We start from the raw sequence: 20398 nt of genomic DNA, 5'->3' as shown, positions 1-20398 counted from the left end.
GAAAATACAGCAGTCATCCCCATGGAAATATCTCGGGTAGACTTTAACTGAGCAGTATGTTGTCCCTCAGAAACTGTCATTAAACATGTCACTTCATACTGTTCATGATGCTCAGTGGCTGCTGGGAGATTTACAATGGCTTAAACCTGTTGTGGGTATTCCTAATGAACTTTTACAATCCTTATGATCTTTGTTAAAGGGTACTGATCCTACAGCACCTATACAGGTCACCAGTGAACAACAAGAAGCTCTCAATAAAATAATGGACTGTATCCAGACAGGTGTTGTTCGTAGATGAGATACTTGGACATTAACCTTACTGTATGGTTTGGACCTCAACATCTCATCAATGCCTTAACGCAGCAATAAAAGAAAACGGGGGAGATATGGGTATTAGAGTGGTTGTTGTGTGTTCACTGATGCTGGAAAGAAATCTCGTACAGCTGCTGCTACATGGCAAAATTCAGAAGGATAATGGAATCTTCATATTATTCCAGCTTGAAAAGGAGGATACATTATAAACTCTGGAATTAGTTGCTGTTGTTTGGGTTTTGGTGTAGTTTAAGGGTCCTGTTAATGTGGTAACTGATTCTTTATATGTTGCAGGAGTGAGTGAACGTATTGAAAATGCAGACATTAAAGAAGTAAAAAACCCTCGTTTATATGAACTGTTTTTGCAGCTTCAAAGAGCAATAAAGTTGAGGACTGTTGCCTTTGCTATTACCCATATTCATAGCCACAAATGGCATGTGGGTTTCAGAGAAGGAAATGCTAAAGCAAACCAATTGGTTTATAAGGATCCAAAAACAAGACTGTGGGGAGGTCCTAGCAAAGTACTCTATTGAGGACGTGGTTATCTTTGTGTGTCTACCCCCACAGAGCTTGTCTGGGTGCTGATCCGATGGACTAAACCTGCTGATCCCAGTGATTTACCTTCAGTGGATCCAGAAAATTTAGCAGATACTTCTTGCTCTCTACCATCAACATAGAGACAGGATCTGATGAACTCTCACACGTGAATCGTGTGCACAGTACCAAATTGTGAATGTTATCTTTTGTATGTTATATTTGTAAAGTGTGTAAGGAAAAGTGGTGGATACATTCTAAGTGGGGTCGGTCCCCAAGAGGGATTTGTACAGAGTGTTACAACTTTGAAAGAAATTTAACTGAGATTGCATTACAGGAAGGTGTGCAAACAAGACAATTTGAGAAAGGATCTGATAGATGGTGGGAGATTTTTGCTTTTGGGATAAATCCAGAAAATTATTGTTATCATCCCAATACCCCTTTACCATATATTCTTGAAATAACCACAATACGTTGTCGTAAGACACTTACACAGGTCAGGTGTGATATCCCAGGGATAAAAAATAAAAATTAGGAGCAATTTTTAAAACGGCAGTCTCGAGAGAAGGGGTCTTTCCCTGAAAGTTATCCCTGCTGCCGAGAAGATGGAACACCCCGTGGTTTGAAGCAACCGAATCGACGGGCGAGGCAGAGGGGTAAAAGAAAAGGGAAGCAAGATCTCACATGGGATCCAGCTAAGATGCTGGCTGAACTGCCGCAATCTTTTTAAAGTCCTTAAGGGACTACCTCTGATCAGGTTGTTGTTGTGGTTTACCATGATAAAAGGAAATGAAGGGTTTTTGATTGACATGGATGAGAGACAAAATATGTGGATAACGTGGGTTAATCAAACTGGACAGGATAATTTTTTCCTTTCAATGGCTACCCCTTCAGATCCTTTTCGAACTTGTTTAGTGGGCGCACCTTTAGATGATTCACTCAATGCCACAATGTTTAAAAACTGGACAAAGAATTGGAAAACACCCAAGGAAGCAAACAAAACATTATGTGAAATTCCATCAGGTAGATTCAGGATCAATATCTGTGACACAGGCTTAATTCAGGCAAATCCCATTGGAGCTCAAAATTGGTACATTGCTACAGGTTTAAATGTTACTGGGTCAGAACCACAAGACTATTAGGTTCAGCCCCTAGCAATTACTGTTTAACTTTTGTTAATTGGGCTAGGAGTAATCATGCAAAAAGGTCTCATGGGCCAAATGGTACAAATGTTTCTCCACAAAATTTGCTATACTTGCAAAATAATAATGTATACTGTGGCAATTGGTCTCGTAAAGTAAATTCTAGCACCTTTACAATTACCACCTGGTATTTTTCTAATTTGTGGAGATCGTGCATGGCAAGGACTGCCAGCAAACATTAATGGAGGGCCTTGTTATTTTGGGAAATTGACATTGTTTGCACCCACTATATAGCAACTATTAGGAGCCAATAGAACCAGGTTACAAAAAAAGAGAAGTGTGTTTCAGCTGGGACCAGAATGCAAAGATCAGGTTGAGCTTTGGGAACGTCCTACAGTGATTGTGTCATTTATTTTTACACCTGGAGTATCTAGTGCTCAAGCCTTAACACAGTTACGATGACTGGCATGTTGGACAAGAAAACAGTTTAACATTACATCAAAGGTTTTGTCTGATTTGCTTTTGGATATGAATAGTGTTAGGCATGCTGTATTGCAGAATAGAGCTGCTATTGATTTTTTGCTATTAGCACAGGGCCATGGCTGTGAAGACTTTGATGGGATGTGTTGCAGGAATCTTTCTGATCATTCAGTGTCTATTCATGCTCGTCTTCAACAACTACAGAGCAATATGAAAAAATTAACCATGGAAACAAATCCATTAGAAGAGTGGTTTCAATCTCTAGGTCTCACAGGATGGTTAAAAAATTTAGCACAAATGGCAATTGTTGATATATTGATCATTGTGATTGTGTAACTGTTTATTCCTTGCATACTGCAATGCTTGCAAAACATGGTAAAGAAAGCTACTTCTACAGTTTTGTTAGTACAAAAAGAAAACAGGGGAATTGTGGAGGAATGGCTAGAGAGCAAAGGTCATATTCCCATGCAGCAGTTAGCTGGGAAAGAGTTAGACAATAGAGTACAGTTGGTGTGAGATGTTGCAAAGTCAGGAAGGCCTTAGTGATAACTGTTAACTGAGAACAGGATGCTGTGATCAGAAGAATGTGAATTCAGCATAGATGAGCGATCACAGGAATGTAGAATTAGGTGGAGTTGACCTTAAATGAAATATCCAATAATGAGCTTTCTTTTGCACTATGTATGAGCCTAATTACTGATGCTATATAAGTGGTTTTATAGTTTCTAATAAAAGAGACTTGCTGATCATTCATATTGAGTGCTGCATTTTCTCCCGCTGAACTCATCATACCTCTACGGATGTGATGGAGGAGATTGAAGAAGAGTAACCAGAACAACTTAATCAACATGAAAATCGGACTCTTGAAAAGACAGTTCATTTAAAAATGGTTTGTTTACAAATTGCTTTTCTGCTAAGTTGGGTTTTTCTCATGGTTCTAAATGTTGAATGTTTTTTGTTTCTTGTTTAAAGAGTTCAGGTATAATCTCAGTTCTAAACAATTTCTTGTTTTTTAATGTTAAGTTGTAACTTTTAACTATAAGTAGTTAACCTGTGGCATGTTAGCTTAAAGGATTGTGATCCTGTCTGCCAGCTCCTGGAAGTGAGTGTTGCAAACTCAATTTAGTACATAAAGCATATTGCTTGCTGAAGAGAATTAAGTGTGTCAAGTTAATTAGAAAACTTCATTCAAATTAAACCCATGCTGTCCCTGTTATCATGTCTGCAAAGGGCCCTTGCAGATAGGATAACAGAGAGCATTTTATATTTTTTAATTTAACCAAAAAAGGGTGAATAGTCACAGTATGGTCACAGTACAGCTGGTCAGGACTGGACAAAGTAAATCTAGACATAACACAAATCTAATTTAGCAGTAAATCTACTTTAGCCATAACACAAATCTAATTTAGCCAGCCTAATTCATGTCTGAACCACTGCACACCATTGGCCAAGATGCAGGGCAAGGAGAGAAGTATTAGCCAATGACTGTCTAGCCTGGGAAATTTGAATTTGGTATTCAAGCGAGTTCTGAATAATAAACAAAGCGGTTTTGTCTGATGAGCAACTGGAGCACGAGTCGTGGATTTTGTCTCCCCACTCACGACCAGCACATTACAGATACACCTTGGGCAATACAAGAGCCTGGCCAGGGCTACACCCAAGATGGAGCAAAAATGGTCACAAAAATGGACAACTGATGTCACATTTTTAGAAGTTTAGGTCCATCTGCATATTTGGGTTCATTGTCCAGTTACAGTTTCAGATGATGAAGTCCCATCCTTCTTGTTTTCTCTCTTCAGTCCACCCTTGTTCATGCTTTTGGGCCTGAAAGTTGTAACGACTGTCCTTGGTATCAAGCTAGAAAAGGAATTGTTTTGTCTACCTACTCTGTGAAGAGAGCTCACTAACACTTAATAGGAAGTTCAAAAATAAAAACCTAGGTAGCCCAGAATATGAAAAATATGAAAGCTAAAACTTAAAGCATCACACCCTGAGGGGCTGTGGAATCAAATAATTTTGGAGAGGGGCTGAGTAGGATTCAGAGGCATTGAATGGTTTTGAGGTGACAGATCGATCCCTCTTGTCTCTTTGAGTGCCAAGAAATGGAGACAACTCCACCAAATAACCCCACAACCCCCAAATCCTCCCAAGTATCTCCCAGATTGCCTTGAAGCAGTAGTAAAATGTGAGGTTTTAGATGCCTTTGATGAATTTGTTGATTTTTACCACCATTTGTTGGTTTTAAAGGGATGAGAATGAATCAAAAAATAATTGAAACCAAAATAAAATGACCATCACCCCAGTGTGTTCCCAACGCAGATCACTGGGAACGTGGGTCATCAGGGCTCTGCCCAACGTGGGTCCTCTGATGGGGGATGGAGCTGGGGCAGCGCACGAAGGGCTTCCCTTACTGGTGCCTCCGTTGGTGTTTGGTCAAGTTAGAGATCTGGGTGAAGCTCTTCCCACACTGAGGACACTCGTAGGGCCTCTCCCCAGTGTGGATGCGCTGGTGCCTGATGAGGGTGGAGTTGTGCTTGAAGCCCTTCCTGCAGTCGGGGCAGTGGAAGGGCCTCTCATCCATGTGAATCCGCTGGTGCACGAGGAGATGGGAGCTGGTCTGAGACCTCTTCCCACACTCAGGACATTCGTAGGGCCTCTCCCCAGTGTGGATCATCTGGTGGATGGTCAGTTGGTACCTCCATCTGAAGGTCACCCCACATTTCCCACACTCATAGGGACGTTCCCCAGTGTGGGTCCTCTGGTGGAGGATCAGGCTCTTGCTGTGGCTGAAGCTCTTCCCACATTCCCCACACTCGTAGGGCCTCTCCCCAGTGTGGATGCGCCGGTGGGTGACGAGGTTGGAGTTTCGCTTGAAGCCCTCCCCACAGTCAGGGCAGCGGAAGGGCCTCTCATCCGTGTGAATCCGCTGGTGCCTGAGGAGATGGGGCCTGGTCTGAAACCTCTTCCCACACTGGAGACACTCGTAGGGCCTCTCCCCAGTGTGGATCATCTGGTGGATGATGAGTTTGGAGTTGCAGCTGAAGCCCTTCCTACAGTAACCACACTCATGGGGCCTCTCACTGGTGTGGATCATCTGGTGGCTGATCAGGTGGTTTCTGTGGCTGAAGCTCTTCCCACACTCCAAGCACTTGTAGGGCTTCTCCCCATCCTGAAGCTGCTCATGGACCACCAGCTCAGAGCCCCGGCTGGATCTCTGGATGCCGTCCTGGCACAGGGTGGGTCTTTCCTCCTCAGAGCACCCAGGGCTGGATTTGGAGCCCCTCCTCCTGTGGGATCTCTGAAGCTTTTCCTCCCTGTTGGATTCCTGCACTGTGGAGCTGCTCAAAACGGCCTCTTCCATGAGGTTCTGCCGTGGGGCTTTGTCCTCCCTGGTCTCCATCCTCAGCTCCTTGTCTGGGGGAGGAAGGACAAGGAGAGGATGGGATTTGCCTCCGTGCCAGAGGGAAGGGGAAGGAGATCCCCCCAGTGCGTCCCCAGCAGGACAGCATCGGCAGCGGGGTTGTCCTGCAACCGGGGGCCATGCTGGGCTGGGAGATGGAGCAGGAGAGAGGGGGAAAGGGGCACTGACTTCCTCCTCACCTGCCTGGGTGTCCTGGGACATCTTCCTCTTCCTCGCAGCCTCCTTCTCCATCTCACCAAGGTTTGGGAATGGGAAATCCTGGTTTGGGGAAAAATACAATTCATGAGCACATTGGAATAGGGGGCTCCTCCTGCCCAAATTCATCTTTAGAAATCCCAAGCCTTCCATAAAAACCTCCCAAACACCAAGATTCGGCCCTGAAAATGCCTCCCAGGAGTTCCCCATCTCTGGTCTGTCCCCTTTGGTGTTCAGGGGTTCCCCCCTGTCCCAGCTGCTGGGGGTCACGCTTGTACTGGGGGTCCCCTGTCTACTCGGTCCCTGACCTCTTCAGGCTGCTGGGAATGCCAGGAATCCAAAAAGTTCCCCCATTTCCATCTCCCCACTTAGGGGTGTTGGGACCCCCCAGTGTCCCCCAAGGGGCATTTTCCACTCAGCTTTGCAGTCCTTAAGTCGCAAATATCCCCTCCCAAAAAACTCAACCCAGGGACCCCCCAGGATATCTGGGCTGAGCTCCCCATCTTGGGGCACCTGTGGGATGGGGGGTGATGATCCCACAGGTGGGGGGGGCTGTGAATTCAGGGAGTGCTTGACCTCTTTGTTCCTTCTCCTTTCCCTGATCCTCCTCTGTCCCTCCTCTTCCTGTTGAAGTTCATTTAAAAAATTATGGTCTGTCCCAAGGGAAGAACTCACCCTTGGTTTTGTATAAGGTCAGTCCCTACCTAACCTCCCTTTTCTTTTCCCTATCCCACTGGCTGTAACCCCCCTGTATCCCCTGGCCAGCCCCTTCCCCAAGTTTAAGAGATAGCACCCGAGGAATCTCAGCCTCTTTCTTGCCCCAGGCGATCCACATACAATGAACCCAGGACCACATCTCGTAAGTCTGAGCCTTCTTTGTCTGAAATACCTTAGGTCCATGTTGGATATATTTTGAGACCCCTTCCTGCCCGTGTTCTGTGAAGGGCGGACACATCCCCATGGGGGACAAGAATGAAGGAGTTTGTGGAGTACTTACAACATCTTCCTCCCTCTCCTCCCCTTCCATCCCTCCTCCTTCCCCTCCCTAATGCCACCTCCTGCTCCTACTTCCACCCCTTCTCACTCTCCTCCTTCATCCCTCCTCTTCCATCCCTCCTCCTCCTCCCCCAGGAGCAGTGACACCCTCGGTGCCCCGTTCCCAAACCCCTCACAGCCCACGGCAGGAGCGGGGATGGAGCCGGGACAGGTCGGGATGGGCAGCGCGGGGCTCTCAGCTGCTCCCACCCGCTGGGGACGGGGGGAACCCGGCCCGGGGAAAAGGAGAGGGAAACTGGGAAAATTGGGGGCTGCAGATCCAACCTGGGGCTGGCTGGGGACCCTGGCTGGGGACTGCCAGCCCTTGGGGCTGCTCTGGGGAGATGTGGGAGGGGGGAACACAGAGAGGGCTGGGGGATCCCAGGAGTGGCAGCACTGGCAGGGACTGGTTTGTACTGGGGTAACTGGAACCTTAGTGGGGTAACTGGGAATGAGCACAAGCATGCTGAGGGCAGCTGGGATATACTGGGAATGTCTGTGACCATACTGGGAACAGCTGGAATCACAGTGGGAGAAACTGGGAGTGAGTGGGACCATGCTGAGATGGACTGGGACTATTCTAGGGACAACTGGGATCATACTGGTAGGAACTGGGAACAATTGCAACTATTCTGGGATCATACTCAACTGGGATCATACTGGGATCACAGTGGGAGCAGCTGGGTCCCTGCTGGCTGAGACTGGGATCCCACTGCGGGTGACTGGAATCATACTGGGATTGACTGGGAGTGGCTGTGAGCAACTGGAATCATGCTGAAAGCAACTGGGAGGAGCTGGGAATGACTGGGAGCGTGCTGGGGCTGACTGGGATATACTGGGAGAGACAGGGAGTCCCAGGGATCACACTGGAGGCTACTGGGGTCATACTGGCACTGACAGGGAGCAACTGGGGGCCACTGGCCTCATACTGGGAGTGACCGGGATCAGACTGGGAGTGTGAAGGAAACTGGAAAATTGGGGAAAAAATGGAAAAAAGCCCAGGATAAATTCAAGGAAAATGGAAGGGAAAATTCAGGGAAAAAACAGAAAAATATCAGGGTGAAATAAAAAAAAATCAGGGAAAAATCACAAAAGAATTAGGAAAAATTTGGGAAAAACAGGGGAAAATCTGACAAAAAATTGGGGAAAACCAGGAAAAATTTGGGGAAAAAAAGAGAAAACTCAAGGAAAAAAATGTGAAAAAATTGGGGAAACATCAGGAAAAGACAGTGGAAAAAATCTGGGAAAAATCAGGAAAAGTCAGAAAAAATGGGGAAAAAATCAGGAAAAAATAGGAAAAGAAGGAAAAATCATGAAAAACCAGGGAAAATTGGAAAGAATATTGGGGAAATCCGGAAAAAAACTGGGAAAGAACTTGGAAAAATTGGGGAAAATCCAGAAAAGAAAGAGGAATAAAATCTGGAAAGTAATAGGAAAAAAACTAGGAAAAATCAGGTAAAAACTAGGGAAATTTGAGAAGAAATTGGGAAAAAGCTAGAAACAATTTGGGAAAGGAAGAGAGAAGAATCAGGAAAAAATGGGAAATACATGAAAAAAATGGTGAAAAATTGTGAGAAATCAGGGAAAATATCAGGAAAAGAAAGCCGAAAAGACCCTGGGAAAAATCAGGAAAAATCAGGAAAAAATTGGGAAAAATATTGGAAAAATGAAGGAAAAACCAGAAATATTTGAGAAAAAATTGGAAAAAAATAAGGAAAATAATTCGGAAAAAATCAGAGAAAAAATGTGGAAAAAAAAGAGAATCAAGGGAAAATCAGGGAAACAAACAGGAAAAGAATAAAAAAAATCTGGAAAAATCAGAAAAAAATAATGAAAAAAATCAGGAAAGAATTGGGGAAAACCAGAAAGATTAGGGAAAGGAAAAGGGAAAAATCAGGGAAATAAATGGGATTAAAACAGGAAAAAGCACAAAAACCAAGGAAAAGTTTAAGAAAAAAAATGGAAAAAATTGAAAAAAAAATCAGAAAAATAAAAAAATAATGATAAAAAAATCATGAAAAAAATCAATAAAAATCAGGAAATAACGGGGAAAATCTGGATAAATATTGAGCAAATATTGGATAAAATCAAGAAAAGAGAGGGAAGAAACCTAGAAAAAATCAGGAAAAATCAGTAAAAAAATTAGGAAATACAGGGAAAAATCAGGGACAAATTGTGAAAAAAAATGGGGAATAATCAGGAAGAAATTGCAATAAGAAGAGGGAAAAATCAGGAAAAAGTGGGGGAAAATCAAGAAAAAAAATTAGGAAAAAAACTGGGAAAAACTAGGAAAAAAATCAAGAAAAGAAAGAGGAAGAAGACTGGGAAAAAACTGGGAAAAATCAAGGGAAAAAAAAAATGAGTACAAGAAAGTGGGGAAAAAAACTTTGTAAAATTGGGAAAAAAAGTTCGTAAAAAACTAGGAAATATCAGGGAAACAAACAGGAAAAAATCAGGAAAAATTAGGAAAAAAGGGAAATATTTGGACAAATCAGAGGGAAAAATTAGGAAAATAAAATTGAAAAATATGTGAAAAAAATTGTGAAAAAAATTGTGAAAAATTAGGAAAAAAATAAGAAAAAGGGAATAAAACCTGGAAAAAATCAGGGAAAAAAATCAGAAAAAAAAATGAAAAAAACGGGGAAAATCAGGAAAAGAAAATGTGAAAAAAAAGGGAAAAAATTGGGAAAAAATGGGAAAAACCAGAAAAATTATGGAAAAATTTGAGAAAAAGTTGGGGAAAAGACAAAAAGTTTTGGGAATAGGGAAAAATCAGGAAAAACAAAAATATCAGGAAAAAATGGCAAAAAAACTGGGAAAAATTCAGGAAAAAATCAGGAAAATTAATAAAAAAAAAAAAGGGAGAAAAAAATTGGGGAAAATAATGGGGAAAATCAGGAAAAAAACAGGATGAAATCCCCCTATCCCATTTTTCCATGGAATTTTAGGAATTGCCTACCTGGGAGGCCGTAGAAGAATTTCCAGACCTGGGAATCCAGAGAGTGGGGAAAGGTGGAATTGCAGATGAGCTGGTCAAGATTTTTGGGAAGGTAGATGGCCTGGTCCTATTCCAGCTTCCAGAATGCTCGGATGAATCCCACTCCTCCTTCCAGCTAGAAATCATGGAAAAAACATGGAAAAATCATGGGAAAGCTGTGATTCAAATTCATGGAGTTTTGCCCCCAAAACACCCTTTTTTCCCACCAAAATTTCTATTTTTCCCTGCCAAAATATTAATTTTTTGGAATAATTAAGTGGGGAATATTAGGGGGAAATAGGGAAAAATAGGATGGAAATGGAGCAAAAATGGGAGAAATTGGAGCCAAAATGGGAAAATAATAGGGAAAAAATGTGATAAGAATAGGGAAAAATGGAATGGAAATGGAGGAAAAATTGGGAAAAATGGGAGAGAAAAATGGAAGAAGATGGGGATAAAATGATGGAAAAATGAGATAAAACCAGGATAAAAATTGGGAAAAAAAAAATGAGAGAAACTGGGAGAAAAATGAAGGGAAAACGTGAATAAAAATGGTAAAAATGAAGTGAAAGTGGGAGAAAAATGGAAGAAAATGGGGAAAACAGGAGAGAACATGGGGAACAAACTGGGGAAAAATGGAGCAAAAAGAGGGTAAAATGGGGAAATGGGGAAAAAATAGATTAAAAATGGGGAAATGGGGAAAAAATAGATTAAAAATGGGAAAAAAATGAAAAAAATTAGGACAACATGGAGAAAAAATTGAGTAAAAATGCAGGAAAAATGAGATTAAAAAGGGAGAAATTGAGGGAAAAAATGGGGAAAATTTTGGAGAAAAAATAAAAAATAGGATAAAAATGGGGAAAAATTATATGAAAATAGGAAAAAAATGAGAAAATACACCAAACATGGGAAAAAAATAGAATAAAAATGGGGGAAAATTGGATAAAAATGTTGAAAAATGGGATAAAATGGAGACAAATTGTACTCTAATAGGGAATGACTGGGAGTGATTTGGCTTATCGTGGGGTGCCGAGGAAACTGGAACCACACAGGCAGAACAAGTGGGCAATGCTGGGAGCAGCCCCTGCCGGCACCGGGAGCCCCGAACCCCTTTCCCGGCCATGCCGGACCCGCATCCCCCCGGCCCCTTTGCCGGGGCTCTGCCGCCACCGCCACCGGGAACCCCCAAAAACACCTCCCGGGGATCCCCAGTGTCCCCCCGAGGGGCATCTGCGGCTCGGCTCTGGAGCCCTGCCATCCCCAAACATCCCCCCCAAAAACCCCAAACCCAGGGACCCCCGGGGTATTTGGGGCGAGCTCCCCCTCCCCGGGCACCTGCGGGATGGGGGGCGATGGTCCCGAAGGAGCTGCAGATCCAGAGAGCGGGGAGCGCACGTGGAGCCTCCTCTGCCTGCTCCAGCTCTTCCTCCTCCTGCTCCTCCTCTTCCTCCTGCTCTGTCCCTCCTCTTCCTCCTCCTCTGTCCCTCCTCTGTCCCTGTGCGTGGTTCGGAGCCCTCGGGTGAGCGGGGCCGGGCCGGGACACGATGGGAAAGGGCTGGGTCCCCCCCAAACCGAGCTGGGGGCAGCGGAGGTTTGGGGGAACAATGGGAACGGGGCGGGACAGGGGAACAGGGGGAGGTGGGAGCACTGAGGGTCCCCCAGTTCACCCCAGGACCCCCAAGCCCCGTCCCAGCCCCCCCAGTTCCCCCCGCAGCCCCGGCTGAGGGGGGCTCAGCCCAGGAGCCGCCGTCGTTCGGGGCTCCCCCGAGTGCAGGAACGGGAGAGTTCCCGGCTCGGGGAGGCCCCAGCAGAGGAGGGGATCTTGTCCCTCTTCCAGGGCCTTTCAGGGTCTTCAGGCCCCTCTGAAGAGGAGTTTTTCTCTTTTTCAGGTTTTTTTGGGGGGATCCCACCACTACAGGGGTGTTTTTTCCTTCCCATTTTAGGGTGTTTGTGTGGCCGCAGCCCCACAAGCCCCTTTTGAGGGGGGATCATGACGGCTTTAAGTGACATTTTTAGGGGTGCCCCCACCCCAAGCCCCTGTAGGGGATGTTTTGTCCCCCAGGGTGGATTTTGGGGGTTCTCTCTACCATGGCCGCTTTAAGGGCCCCCGGTGTTGTCGGGTCCCACTGTAACTCCTCTTAAAAGGGCAACGCCACTCCCGTTGGTTCCGGCAGTGGAGCCCCGGGAGGGGTTGGGGGTCCCGGGAGGGTTTGGGGGTACCTGGGTGATGCCGATGAAGGCGATGGGATCCCAATGCTGGGTATAAACCCTTGTGAGGGGTTCCTGGGGGTTTTCGGAAGTCCTGGATGGTTTTGGGCCCACAGTGGTTTTTGGGGGGGTTCTCAAGGGGGTTTACAGGAGTCCTGAGGAGGGAATTTGGGCAATCCCGGAAGTGGAATTGGGGGTCCCAAGGCTGTTTTGGGGAACCTGCTGGTGATGGAGATGGGGACCCCATGCCAGGTATGAACCTTCTCAATGTCTGTGTGAGGTTTTGCGGTCTTGGGGAGTTTTTGGAGCATCCAGGGCTGTGTTTGGGATCAGGGGAGGTTGGGGTGTCCCGGGGGGTTTGGGGGTTCTCGGCAGGTTTGGGGGTACCTGGGCAATGCGGGTGGCAGTGCTGGGGACCCCGTGCCGGGTTTGAACCTTCTCACTGCCCACGGGCAGCGTCAGCGTGTTCAGGGAGATCCTGGGGGGCCCGGGGGGTCACCCCAAATCCCAGGGACCCCAAATGCTGAGGGACCCCCCGAACTGCCCTCACCGCTGGATCTGCTGCAGGCAGGGGGGCACCAGCACTCGGCCCCCACCCTCCACCATCACAGGGGGGCTGTGGAAGAAATCTGGGGGTGCACGGACAGGTCGGGTGGGACCCCCAAAGTCCTGGGGGAGGGGACACGGGGGGACTTGCAGGAATTCCCATTATGGGGGGATGAGGGGAGACTCAGGAAGAGTTTGGGGGAGCTGGTTGTGTCATGGGGGGACCCCCAGGAGTCTTGGGAGGGGGTGGGGAGGACAAAGAACAGGGCAAGCCCCAGGATGGGTTTGAGGGGGAACCAGATTGGAGCTCCCATGGCAGTGCGATAGGGAGATCTGCCCATGGAATTCCATGGGAATGGCATGGCAGTGAGATCCATCTACAGAATTCCCATGGGAATGGGACAAAAGTGGGATCCATCCGTGGAGGTCCCGTGGGAATGGGATGTCTGAGATCCATCCATGGAATTTCCGTGGGAATTCCCACGTTCCCAAATTTTGCCCTCCCAAATCCCACATTCCCATTCCCATATTCCCATGGGAATTCTGCCCTCCCCACCTTTACACTCCAGCGCCTCCCGCCCATATCTGACATATTTCCGGAGACATTCCCTGCAGCTGTGAGCCAGGGAATTTGTTAATCCCTCAGCCTGGATCTCAGGGATCCCCATGGCGGTGCCACAGTTGCCATCGCAGCCCCACAGATCCCCCAGCCCCGGCTCCCCCCGCTCAGCCCCGCTCTGGCTGTGCCGCTGCTGCAGCATCTGCAGCTCCCCGCTGGCCCCGTGCCGGTGCCGCTCCTTGTGCCGCCTCTGGCTATCCCAATATCCCAGCCCTGGCTATCCCAATATCCCAGCTCTGGCTATCCCAATATCCCAGCTCTGGCTATCCCAATATCCCAGCTCTGGCTATCCCAATATCCCAGCCCTGGCTATCCCAATATCCCAGCCCTGGCTATCCCAATATCCCAGCCCTGGCTATCCCAATATCCCAGCTCTGGCTATCCCAATATCCCAGCCCTGGCTATCCCAATATCCCAGCCCTGGCTATCCCAATATCCCAGCCCTGGCTATCCCAATATCCCAGCCCTGGCTATCCCAATATCCCAGCTCTGGCTATCCCAATATCCCAGCCCTGGCTATCCCAATATCCCAGCCCAGGCTATCCCAATATCCCGGCTCTGGCTATCCCAATATCCCAGCCCTGGCTATCCCAATATCCCAGCTCTGGCTATCCCAATATCCCAGCTCTGGCTATCCCAAGATCCCAGCCCTGGCTATCCCAATATCCCAGCCCTGGCTATCCCAATATCCCAGCTCTGGCTATCCCAATATCCCAGCTCTGGCTATCCCAATATCCCAGCTCTGGCTATCCCAAGATCCCGGCTCGGCTCCGCCCGGCCCCGCTCGCTGCGGCGGCGCTGGAAGGGGATCCCAGCCAGGGACCCCATGGACATGGACTGCGGGAAGCCCGGGCCGGGCTCCGACAGCGCCGCGTGCAGGGAACGCAGGGAGAGGAGAACTGGGGGGACATTTGGAGATTTGGGATCGGGGGGGTCACGGCTGAAGGAAAGGGGGAACGGGGAGAGCCGGGAAGGGCATTTGGGGATGCCAGGACTGACAAGAGGGGAGGCTAGGGCTGGCTAGATGTGGCATGGCTGGAGTTCAGGGCGTTCCTGTATCCAGGAAAGGGAGCTCCAAGGGTCCCCGCTGTCCCCATTGCCAGGACAGGGCAGGGAAAGCCGGGATGGCTGGGAATAGGGGTCCCGGGTGTCCTGAGTGCTGAGGAAAGGAGGGGCTGGCTGCTGGGAGAGGCAGGAATAGGGGTCCGGGGGGTAAATGGGTCAAGGAGAAGGGGGCTCTGGGGGCTGCGAGAGGCGGGATGGCCGGGAAAGGGGTGCAGGCGTTCCTGGTGCCGGATAAGGGGGTGCAGGGTGGGACCCACGGCCGGGAATGGGGGTTCGGTGGGATGGCGGCGCCCAGGAATGGGGGTTTAGGGGCCCCTCGGCGCTCCGGAATGGGCGATCAAAGAGTCCCGGTGCCGGGGGTCCCCCTCACCTCTCGCCGCCCCCCGGGAGCGCCCCCGGCCCCAGCGCTGGAGCCATCGCGCTGCTCCGCTGCGGCCCCGCCCACAGCCCCGGCCCCGCCCCCAGAGCCGCCTCCGGCCCCGCCATTGGCGCCGCTCTTTGCTGCCCGCCAGTGGCAGCCCGAGGCTGCAGTGACGTCACCGGTCGCCGGGCAGATCCCGGCGGCGCAGGGCGGGCAAGGCGGAAGCGAAAGTGCCCGAGGGAGCGCGGGGGGAGGGGACGGGGCAATCCCAGGGAATTCCCCTGGATCCCCTCCCGGGATCCCCCGGGACCCTCCTCGGCCGCGCACTGCGGGACCCCCGCGCCGGGCTGGGCTGAACTCCCGGGCCCTGCGCTCAAACTCTGCCTGGAACCCGCCGGCTTCGGCCCAAAGCGGGGGAAGCCCCGGGATCCGCGGATCCCATTTCTCCTGCGGCTGCGGCTCCCCAGCCCCGGCGGAGCAGGAGCGGGCGCTGGGAGCCCGAGCCCCGATTCCCAAGCTCCTTCTCTCTCTCTCTGCTGCTCTCTCCCTCTCCTTTGGGTGATCAGAAATCCCAGAGCGGCTGGAGAGCCCCGTGCCCAGCTCGGCTTTCCCTGGAAAGGGAGGCCTGGGGGTGCGGTGCCCCGGGATGGCCGGGAATGGGGCTCCGGGGGTCCCCGGGCTGACGGGACCGGGGGGTCCGGGGGGTGGCAGGGGAGGAGCCCGGGGAAGGGGGGTGCGGGGCGCTGTTGGTGCAGGAGAAGGGGGTGCAGGGGGTCCCGGAGCTGGGGAAGGAGATGCGGGGGGGTCCCAGGGCCCAGGAATGGGGATCCAAGGGGGTCCCAGGGGGGCTCCCCAAAGCCCCTCCCAGGGCACAGCAGGAGCTGGGTCAGGAGCTCTGGCAGAGACAAAAGGGGGTGAGCCCGGCATGGGGGGGACATGGGGGAGTCACAGGCGCTCCCGGGGGGGGACACGACCCCCGGGGACCCCTCCTCACCTTCTCCCACGTACCCCAACAGAGCCCCTAAATGGATGAGCAGAGCTCGGTGACTGCAGTATGAAACTTGTTCAGTGGCACAGCAGGATTTAGAATTGAGGCCAGGGGAAGGGTTTAACCCAGCCTCCTGTTTGAACAGCCAAGAGAGGGGGCTGGGAAGAAACCCATGCCTGCATTGAATTGAGAGAGATCCAGACCCGGGCTGGGAGAGATTTGAGACACACCCACCTTTGGACTTTGCTGTCCACAACACCCTGTCACATAAAGGTAAAACCTTACAAAAGAAAGGACTTGGAAAATCATGGTTTAGGACTTGTTACATGGGCTTAGTGTAGCTAGCAGCTGGCCTGATAAGTTCCCATGCAAAAACATCTTGAGAATGAAAAGTTGGTTAACATAACAAACTATTCTTGGGGAGAAAAACAAGTGCACCTGTAGTAACAAGGGATCTGTCCCATGGGAATCAGTAGAAAAAGTATGTAAACATTGTTAGAGAGAAAAGTTTGGATTGACGTGTACACTCACCATTACCAACCAGTGAACTGAGTTCCCAACCAACTGGAATTAAGCACGGTGCCTTCTGATAACCATGTAAATATAAGCTGTGTGCAATAAAGCTTTGGCTATGATGGAAGAAGAAACAGGTGTCATTGTCCATCTCTACTACGACACACCCAACCAGGACATCGGGTCCTGCCGAAGCAGTGGAAAGAAGCAGCTCTGGTGGCCAAGTGGCACGGCCCATTCCAAGTGTCCCTGAGCACAGAAACAGCCCCAGCACAGCTGAACACGGGGGGACCCCTCAGCCTCGGCTCAAGGGCTCTGAAGCCCCGCAGATTTGGATTTCCCGGCTGCAGCAGGAGGATGGGAGGCCGCCCCTGAGCCTGCACTGAAGGCAAGGCAGCAGCAGCCAGGGCTCCCCAGCGGGGGAAGCCCCTGGGCCTGCCCACAGATCCTCTGCTGAAATCCTCGGCCTGGGCACCCTCCTTTGGCATCTCCAGCCCCTGCGGGACAATCCTGGCTGGCACTGCTGGAGCTTCAGGGCTTTCTGTGCCTGCCCTCGCCACAGCTGCTGGGGAAGGCACCGTGAGAATTCCACTCTGGCTCTCAATTACACTCACACTCTGGGCTGGCTGGGATTAGAGTATTGGAAAATATACCAAGTGTAAAATTATTTTTTATTTGATTTCTCCAGTCAGGCTTGGTTTGCATTTGCCTTGGGGAAAGGAATTTTAAAGGGTTTTTTTAAGGGATGTTCCACCACTCAGCAGAGATGAGCTTAACATCTCAACAGACTGGGAAGAGCCCAAAAGATTCCCACAAAGACAACGACCATCAACAAAACATCAAGGCCCAGCAGCAAACATCAACCAACATCTACCCCAGACACTGCCCTGGCACAGCTGGAGACACCTGGTCTGGAAAAGGCTGAGCAGGAAATCCAGGAGTGCAGACCTAATTCACATCACAGGCACAGAAATCCGGGTGCAACAGGAAACCAAACACTAAGGACTCCACAACTTGGAAACAATGAACATTAAACCCATGGATTTCTATGGGTTCAGACTGAATAAAGTTTAGGAAACATCTAGTAAAACTCACATGTCATGGAATGATTTTCTCTGCACATGCAGACTATGTGTGGTTGAAATGATTCTGTTCAGAATCAAGTAATGTCTTATTTTTCTAAAGAACTTTTTGGAGAGTTTTTCTTTTTCACAGTTTCAGTGAAAGGATTACACCATTAGAATAATTTTTCGTAATAATTCTACTTTTCTATTGTCAGTTCTGTTTGGGCCAGGGGTGTGAGAAGAAGTTTTTAGTCAGAGGAGAAGAAAAAAACCATCTAGTGCAGTGAGCAGGGACACCTTTAGGTGAGGTTGCCCAGAGCAGGAGCTTGAATGTCAGCAGGGATGGATGCCCACCTCTCCGGGCAACCTGTGCCAGGGTTTCAAAACCCACAGTGTATAAAACACCTTTTTTATGTCTAGTCTGAATCTACTGTTTTTAGACTGAACACATTCCCCCTCAGTCTTATCACAACAGGCCCTACTAAAAATTCTGTCCCATCTTTTTCACAAGCCCCCTTAAAGTACTGAAAGGTAGCAATCAGGTCTCCATGGAGCCTTCTCCCTTCCAGGCTGAACACCCCCAGCTATCCCAGCCTGTCTCCAAAGCAGAGGGGCTCCAGCCCTCAGAGCATTTTGTCCCTCCTCTGGACCAGCTCCAACAGGACCATGTCCTTCCTGTGTTGGGCACCCAGAGGTGGATGCAGTACTCCAGGTGGGCTCACACCAGAGCAGAGGGGTGGTGGAATCACCTCCTTCAAGCTGCTGGGCAGCCTCCTTTGGAGGCACATGGCTGGCTCATGTCCAGCCTCTCACCTTGCAGCAGCCACAAGTCCTTCTCAGCAGGGCTGCTCTCCATCCCTTCATCCCCCAGCCTGTGAGATCAGCTGGGCTGGGACCCTGTCATAGCCCTTGGACAGAGCTGCTGGGCAGGATGAGCTCCCTAGTGAAGAAGGCAGATCCCACTCCCCACACAATTCCACCCTGGCCATGAGGTCACAGCAGCCTGTGGGGTGACAGCAGGCTGAGGTGACAGCAGGCTCTGAGGTCACAGAGGTGCCAGAGCCCCGTGGTTGCACAGCACCACAAGGAGCGAGCAGTCAGTCCTTGACCACGACTGTTGTGGCAGCAGCGGCGGCGGCAGCAGCGGTGCTGACATTGGGACAGCGGTGTCAGGACAGTGGTGGCAGCAAGAGCTGCAGGACTGGCAGTGGGCAAGGCACCATGGCCTTTGCTCTGCGCCTCCTCCTCCTGCTCCTCCTGGCAGTGGCCCTGCCTGACAGGGCTGCCCAGGCTGCTCCGTGGTGAGCACAGCAAGCAGGTGAGCCGGCGGCCTCGGTCCGCTTTCCCGGGACAGTGCTCCCTTCTCCCTGGGAAGTGTTGGGGATGGTTTTCCCCAGGGCTTTAGGGAGGGTTTCCTCTGTGGGAAGGAGAGGCCTCAGGGGCCCTGGGCTGGTCCCACTGCCCCTCCAGGGATGTTGCACCGGGCCTGCAAAGAAGGTTGAGAGTGACAGGAGCCAGCCCAGAGCTCTCCAGGCCCCTCTGCAGCTTTGGCCATGTCCATTGACATCTGGCTCCCACAGCCTTACCTGACCCCCTTGCAGTGCCCAGTTCCCTAAGGCAGAAGGGGGTCCCAGCACACCATGGAATGGTTCTGATCTGTGCTCCCTTCCAGATGAGGGTGGTAGGAAGGCTTCTCAGGCAGCTTGGCTTCATGAAGATTTTCTGCCTCTGGAGCCCCATGCAGGTATGTTCTCACTGTCCCAACAAGGAATAATCATTGACAACGTGGCAGGAACCAGGTGACAGAAGCTGCTGTGGCTGTTGAGTTACAGGTGTGTCTGCAGGGAGGACGTTTCAAGCTCCTTTTCTGGTTGCTGCACACAAGCCCAGCTCCCATCACAGGGGTGAGTGGTGTGTCCCTGCTGATCCCACAGGCTGAGCCCTGGTTCTGTGGGATCCATTCATCTGTAATGGAAATGCTTTCTGTTAAGGTTCTCCTAGAGGGAGGAACAAACCTACAGAGGATAGTAAGTCCCTGGAGACATCCAAACACATGGATAAGATGTTGAGTGAACTGGAGAGACGTCGTAGTGAGTCCATGTCCCTCAGCCTTCTCCTGAGACTCAGCAGCCGGGGGCTTTCTCTGCACATCTGGACACGCCATGCCCGGCACAGCAGGAAGGGATCCATGGCAGCCTCACTGCCCCACTGCTGCTTTCACGCCCTGCAGAGCTGTTTCCCAGCCTGGCCTGGCTGCAGCTTCTCCCCAGCCTCTGCAGGAAGGCATTTGGCATCAGCTGACAGGGAGCCCAAACTGCACCATGGGCCATGCACACCCAGAGATCCCCTGCAATTTCCCAGTCTCAGGCTAGATCAGGTGTAGGGGCTGTTTGGAGGAGGGTGGACCCTGGCCAGCCCAAATAACCTGGCCTTTCTCCTGATCCTTATCCATGACTTTGACAAATATTGCCTCTTGAACATGCCACCTCCTCAGTGGGGAATGGTTCTGTCTGATCCAGCTGTGGCTCTTCCTTCCTCCAGAGATGAACCCAAAGGCTGTGATGAAGGCAGCGTTTCCTGGAGGAAGCAGTGGCTCATGGGCAGCCCCTGCTGCAGGAAGGGAGGCCATGCCAGGCACAGTCCCAGGAGGTAATTGCTGTGCCTCTGGGCCTGAGCCCTGCTGAGGCTTGAGCTGTACATCTCTGCTGCTTGGCAGTGCCTGCCTTTCAGGGATTTTGCACAGAGCATGGAAAAGGTGTTGAGAGTGACCAGAGCCAGCCCAGAGCTTTCCTCAGGCCCCTCTGCAGCTTTGGCCATGTCCATTGACATCTGGCTCCCATGGCCTTACCTGACCCCCTTGCAGTGCCCAGTTCCCTAAGGCAGAAGGGGATCCCAGCACACCATGGAATGGTTCTGATCTGTGCTCCCTTCTAGATTG

At 50.2% G+C, this 20398-nt stretch overlaps 2 protein-coding genes and 1 pseudogene across 3 annotated transcripts in view; 2 read left to right on the top strand and 1 right to left on the bottom strand.

Moving 5' to 3' along the window:
- The window catches only part of LOC102104375 (uncharacterized), a 268555-nt gene that overhangs the window by 199748 nt on the left and 48409 nt on the right, over positions 1-20398 (top strand).
- On the top strand, positions 2043-2984 carry LOC148182840 (syncytin-A-like; annotated as a pseudogene).
- LOC102109698 (uncharacterized) overlaps positions 4876-20398 on the bottom strand; it is a 29567-nt gene continuing 14044 nt past the window's right edge. Inside the window, exons 1-2 of one of the 2 annotated variants that reach the window (XM_088063829.1) lie at positions 6069-6213; positions 4876-5882 (exon numbers count right to left, since the gene is read on the bottom strand). In XM_088063829.1, the coding sequence (XP_087919955.1) occupies positions 4876-5882; positions 6069-6213 (1152 nt within the window). Of the gene's footprint in view, positions 5883-6068; positions 6214-20398 lie in introns of those variants that run through there. The other variant, XM_088063828.1, reaches the window with a different exon arrangement.

Source organism: Pseudopodoces humilis, chromosome 18 (assembly GCF_049639895.1).
Source record: "Pseudopodoces humilis isolate 2021_Gansu_Grassland_sample_001 chromosome 18, ASM4963989v1, whole genome shotgun sequence".
NCBI classification, from domain to species: Eukaryota; Metazoa; Chordata; class Aves; order Passeriformes; family Paridae; genus Pseudopodoces; species Pseudopodoces humilis.
This window is presented reverse-complemented; position numbering and strand designations above follow the sequence as displayed.